This window comes from Battus philenor, unplaced genomic scaffold, assembly GCF_028537555.1.
Source record: "Battus philenor isolate CCGP_79_NKW_IND1 unplaced genomic scaffold, ilBatPhil1.0.hap1 SCAF_14, whole genome shotgun sequence".
Lineage (NCBI taxonomy): Eukaryota > Metazoa > Arthropoda > Insecta > Lepidoptera > Papilionidae > Battus > Battus philenor.
Window position 1 is genome coordinate 6,318,658 of NW_027181676.1, and position 6,519 is coordinate 6,325,176.

The 6,519-nt window shown below is 35.5% G+C and overlaps 1 protein-coding gene across 1 annotated transcript; it reads left to right on the top strand.

Moving 5' to 3' along the window:
* The first annotated feature begins 665 nt into the window (after nucleotides 1-665).
* Toll-6 (Toll-like receptor 6) lies at nucleotides 666-5,344 on the top strand. The gene has a single exon (XM_068777693.1). It carries the CDS (start codon nucleotides 1,092-1,094, stop codon nucleotides 4,932-4,934), a length of 3,843 nt encoding a protein of 1,280 aa, XP_068633794.1. The 5' UTR covers nucleotides 666-1,091; the 3' UTR covers nucleotides 4,935-5,344.
* Nucleotides 5,345-6,519: the final 1,175 nt, after the last annotated feature.

Genomic DNA, 6,519 nt, shown 5'->3' on the forward strand with positions numbered 1-6,519 from the left:
TGCCAAAAAATACAATTATTTAAAGGTAAATTATACGCGGAGATTTGTTATATGTATAAAAGCTTCAACAGTTTAGTTGATCTTAACTAATGTATGTACATTGAGCCTAAAAACATTACTGCAATAATAAATAACGTTATGATCATAAAGTAAGAAAAAGCATTTCCAAGATTCGAATTACAGCGAAATTCGGGCAGAAGTAATAGGCATGTCACACTCTAGTAGAAAAAAGTTACATATTTGAGAGAGATCACTTTATATACAGGATGGTTGGAAATCGATGTAAAGTATTAGAGTTTTGTGATGACGATTGAGCTATACATTCGCCTATTTAAAGCTTTTACACCGATGTCCATCCATTCTGTATAAAGCACAAACTAAGTACATCATGTACGTAGTTGTCTATATTTTTATTAGAATAAAATTAAATAGCATATTTATGAAAACAGCTGACATCTTCGCTCATTCAAAGCTTACAAAACAGAATGCGTTCGGATCTTTTAAAGCTCAGTAAAAATAATTTATTGTAATAAGTCGTCGTGAACATTCGCCATCGTTCGGAATCATCTCACCCCGCACCCCTCGTCCCACCGTACCCAGTAAGCGTGTATTCAACACGACTGCAATGCCTTTAGTAGTATTCAGTTTACTTGCCGCAGCGTCGAGGGTCGGTCGCGTCACTCGACGCTCTGAACGGGCGAGCGATCTAGTGAAGACGCGCTTATCAACACGTATTTTTACAACAAGCGTTCGGACTTTATTTGACTAAAGAAATTATAAAGTTGCTTAAAATTATTTTAAAACTGTTGACGGGATTGTTGTGCTTCAAGAAACTTAGAAGAAATGTGCACCGATTTGTGACAAATATTTGTTATCGAGAACTAATATAAAAACTGTGATGATTAGATAAATCATGTGCGTTAAAATATTAAGGACTGTTTATTAAATTGACGCAAAAGTAAGACTTCTAAATTGATGGATATTACGCATCCGGCAAGGGGACGCAACACACGAATGCCGACGGAAAAAACATGACACTGAGCTTACTGTGTCTTGTTTTCCTTCTTCCTTGATATTTGATTTTAATCACAATGTCTCTTCAACAAATATCTGTAAGAAGTAGGCTCCTTGGCCAAATTTTGTTTTGGTTTGTTATCGGGTTCAATTTCGCCGATCAAAGTTCATTGCCACTAAAATATGAAGCGCCTGATGATTGTCAATGGTGGCTGCGTGGACCAAATGACGCTCACGAAGTTTCTCTAACTTGTAAACTTCGAACAATAAACAGCGAATTTGACACAACGAACTTTAGTGTTATTCCATCAGAGCATACAACGTCATTAAGAATAGAGTGCAATGAAGAAATGATGTACAAAAGTTCACTGGATGACAGAAGTTTCTCGCATTTAGTTAAGTTACGAGAATTGGTTTTGGATAACTGTAAAATTGGAAGATGGCCACCAGGCGTTCTTTCTGGGCTCAGAGATCTTCGAAACTTAACAATTCGAACGAAAAATACAGAGTGGGCCGCTATGAGCCTAGAAATAGCTTCAGAAAGTTTTACAGCTGTTCGACAGTTAGAAAAGTTAGACCTTAGTTTTAATAACATTTGGTCTTTTCCTGAAAACTTATTTTGTCCATTAAGTAATTTAGTATACTTGAATGTATCTTCAAACAGACTACAAGACGTCAGTGATTTGGGTTTTAGAGAAAGAGCAGTGCATCAAGCTTTAATCAGTGATCAAGAAGGTCCTGGGTCCTCAGCATCTCCAACGTCACGCGCATCATGTTCTCTTGATATAGAAGTACTGGATGCGTCTAGTAATCACTTTGTTTTGATGCCAGAAAATGGATTTATGGCTCTTCGAAGATTAAAAGAGTTACACATCCATGATAACGAAATTTCAATGGTTGCGGATAAAGCTTTAGCTGGATTAAAACAATTGCAGATCATTGACCTGTCTAATAATAAAATAGTCGCTCTTCCACAAGATTTGTTCAAAGATTGCAGGCCTGGCATTAAAGAAATATACTTACAAAATAATTCAATAAGTGTGCTTTCGCCGAGTCTTTTCGCTAAATTAGATCAATTATTGGCTTTGGATTTATCAAATAATCACCTAACAAGTACCTGGATAAACGAAAACACTTTCTCTGGTCTCATACGAATGGTTTTGTTAAACTTGTCTAACAACAGACTTACAAGATTAGATCCGAAAATATTTAAAGATCTTTATACTTTACAAATATTAAATATCCAACATAATATGTTAGAAAGTATTGCTGCCGATACTTTTGCACCAATGAATAATCTACACACCCTAATTTTATCCTACAATAAAATAAATCATATTGATGCATATGCGTTGAATGGATTATATGTTTTATCTTTGCTATCAATAGACAACAACCATCTTGAAGAACTCCACCCTGAAGCATTTCGCAATACCTCGTCGTTACAAGATTTGAATTTAAATGGTAATCGTTTGAAAAAAGTGCCAACTGCGTTAAGAAACATGAGATTACTCAGAACTCTAGACCTCGGAGAAAACCAGTTAACCTCACTGGAAGCTCACAATTTCGTTGGTCTGCATAATGTGTACGGATTACGACTAATTGGAAATAAAATAGAAAATATAAGTAAAGATGTATTTTCAGACTTACCAACGCTGCAAATTTTAAATTTGGCTCGTAACAAACTAAAAAATATTGACACGAAAGCGTTCCAAACTTTAACTAATTTACAAGCAATTAGACTTGATGCTAACCATCTTACAGATATTCAAGGTTTATTTGTAAATATACCTTCTCTGTTGTGGTTAAACGTTTCAGATAACCAAATTGAATGGTTCGATTACTCAGTTATTCCAACGGCACTTCAATGGCTAGATCTACACAGTAACAATATCAAAGAATTAGGAAATAATTATCGGTTGGATAAGGAGCTACGTTTACAAACACTAGATGCAAGCTTTAATAAAATGACAAAAATATCAGCTTACTCCATACCGAGTAGCGTCGAGCTTTTGTTTCTAAATGATAATCAAATTACGCAAGTAGAAGCTCAAACTTTTGTCGGAAAAACCAATTTAACGAGAGTCGATTTGTATGCAAATCAGATAACTAGTATGGATCTCAATGCGCTCCGGCTAACGCCGGTCGATCCAGGGCGGCCCCTTCCCGAATTTTATATTGGCGGAAATCCTTTTCAATGTGATTGTACCATGGAATGGCTACAGCGAATCAACAAACTCGATCATCTTAGACAGCACCCAAGGGTAATGGATTTAGAAAGCATATATTGTAAGTTGCTCTATAATCGAGAAAGAACCTACATCCCTCTCATCGAGGCAGAATCCTCACAATTTTTATGTACGTACAAAACTCACTGTTTCACTTTATGTCACTGTTGCGACTTTGATGCTTGTGACTGTGAAATGACATGTCCGTCGAATTGTACTTGCTACCATGACCAACCTTGGTCTGCAAATATTGTGGATTGCTCTGCTGCTGGGTATGCTGAGATACCCAGCAGTATACCTATGGATGCCACTGAATTATATTTGGATGGAAACAATTTCGGGGGCTTAACAAGTCATGCATTTATTGGTAGAAAAAATTTAAAAATCTTGTATGCAAATAACTCTAACATTGATGCATTGTACAATAACACATTTAGTGGACTAAAACGTTTGACAGTTTTACATCTCGAGAAGAACAACATAAAAGAGTTACTCGGTTTCGAACTATCTCCTCTAGAGAATTTGCGAGAACTGCATTTGCAAGATAATAAAATACATTACATTGACAATCGAACCTTTATGGAATTGAGACATTTAGAGGTATTGCGACTGGAAGGGAATAAAATTTACAGCTTCGCTGTTTGGCAGTTTACAATGAACCCATATTTAGTGGAAATAAGTTTAGCACGCAACGCCTGGTCATGCGATTGTCAATATATGCACAAATTCCGAAACTGGTTTAAAAGCAATTTAGGTAAAGTTGAAGATGCCGATAAAATAACTTGCATCTTCGACAATATTACGAATGTAATTGGACCGCTTATGGCAGACTTTAACTCTACAATATGTACAAGTCACGTAGGAGGAAGTTCATCTATTATTGAAAATCAAGTCATAAACGATTACCTTCCATTGTTGTTGATATCGCTGTGTGTTTTTGTTTTAAGCTCTGCCCTTATATGTGGTGTATTTTATTGGCGGCGAGAGCTAAGAGTTTGGGTGTACTATCATTGCGGATTTAGAATGTGTTATAAAAGCACCGCATTCGACGAAGAAGCCGACAAGGATCGTCTATTCGACGCTTACATAAGTTACAGCGTCAAAGACGAGGCTTTCGTTGCTCAAATGTTAGCGCCCGGCTTGGAATCAACAGATCCAAGTTTCCGGCTGTGTCTGCATTACCGCGACTTCAATGCTTCAGCGTACGTCGCTGATACCATTATAGAGGCAGTCGAATCCTCTAAAAGAACAATAATAGTACTTTCAAAAAATTTTATTAACAACGAATGGTGTCGGTTCGAATTTAAAACTGCGCTGCACGAAGTGTTGAAAGAGAGACGAAGAAGACTGATAATAATATTGCTTGGTGAACTGCCGAATAGAGACATTGATCCAGAGCTTAGATTGTGTTTGAAAGCGAATACGTGTATAGAGTGGGGTGATAGACAATTTTGGCAAAAGTTGAGGTTTGCCATGCCGGACTTGAGGAAGTGTCAGTATCATCGCTCCACTGTTAATATTTACGCGTCGGTGTCGCCCGTGGGCGCTGGGCGGGCGCCGGCGCCGCCCCCACCTCCTCCGCCGGGCAAACTCCCTCCTCTGCTCGGCGACGGCTTGGCGATGCCGGCTAGCGTCCACACTCGCGACCCCCACACACACCGAATGCCGCCGCACGCGCAGCTTTGGGCGTAGCGTATGCTCCAACGCAGGTAAAATCTATCCTTAATGTAACTCATAACAATATTAGTCCGACTAAAAGTGATAATAAATTAAGTTTCTTCATTATTTGTATTTATTGTGTACATTTTAAGATTGCATTTATTTGTACATAAGGTTGCCACTTTTTAGTTATTGATTTAATTCCTATGTTCTGCGATAATACTTTTAGGTAATAAAAAAAGTACAGTCGTTGTAAATAGTACAATATAAAAAAAATATTCGGATTGCTTAAACTATAAATGCCAAAGTTTTAAACTTTTAAAATATATGTATAGATGCAATTTTTTATAAATTATTATAATTACTATGTTAAGAAACTGTAAATAGACTATTTGATTCCTGTACATGTTTGTAAATAGTGAAAGAAAAAATTATCAAATGAGAAACCGAAATATACACATTATGAAATTTTATTTCCTTTTGTTTTATTTCTTTATTTCCATTTATGTTTTTTAGTTATAAAAGCAAATATAAAGCTCCTGATATACAAATTTTCTTTTATACAGTAGATGGTCTATAAAATATAGTAAATGGTAAACAGTACAGTATTTTTATTTCTTCGTTAAATTCACAAATTATGTAATTGAATTTTGTCAGCTGAAATATAATATTTTAATTGTTTTTTAAATCTTAGTAGATAAATGCAAAAGTTTAATTTGTTTTGTTTATAATTTTTTTTGTTACAAGAAATTTTGATTTTTGAAAAATAAACTATAATTGAACAATAATTCCACGTTTTTAATTTAAAATTATATCAACGATCTGTTAATAGTCGATTAATAGAGTTTCCATTCTTTTTTAATTACACGAATAAATCATAAAACGACGGCACGATATATTACACACATTCGTAAATAAATCCTCTACACGCGCTTCGATCCATTCGACAGCAACAGCTACTCATCAACTCATGAAACTGCTATTATCTCAACGTGGACAAATCAAAACGAAATCAACATCGATTATTTTTGCCATTCGCACCCTTATCAAAAACGACGTCGACGGGTCAACATAGGAATAATGGGAAAACTTGTTTTTACGAGTCCGTAGCAAAAGCGGAACGGTCTGTCGTACGATTTTATCGGATAATATATATTTACTTGTCTAATATTTATGAATAGAAATAGATAAGTTATTGGCAAGCGATTACAACTGAGCTACAGTAATATTGAGATATGTCTGAAGATGGACCATAAGTAAAGTTTTATTTTATTTTGACTACACTATTTCTTTTTTCATCTAATTTTAATTCTAAATACTATTACTTTCCTAAGGTTCTGAGCCTAATCGAATACATAATTTTTAATTACATTTCGAGGCATCATCATTTCGGCCAGGGTCGTCCACGTTCCACTGTTGGACATAGACCTCTCTATAGATTTCCAATGGGATCTGTGGGAAGCGGTCTGCATCCAACCGCTACTTAACCTTAGACTTGTTCAAATAGTAAAATGTTGATTACACTTTAAAATAACGATTTACTTTCTAAAGTAATAATTGGAATAATTAGCTATAAAGTGGAGTGGTATGTAGAGTCATTTATATGACATTAAATAAA

Excerpts from the sequence above, each read along its gene's own strand:
- Toll-6 (XM_068777693.1), top strand. The coding sequence starts at position 1,092 with ATGTCTCTTCAACAAATATCTGTAAGAAGTAGGCTCCTTGGCCAAATT.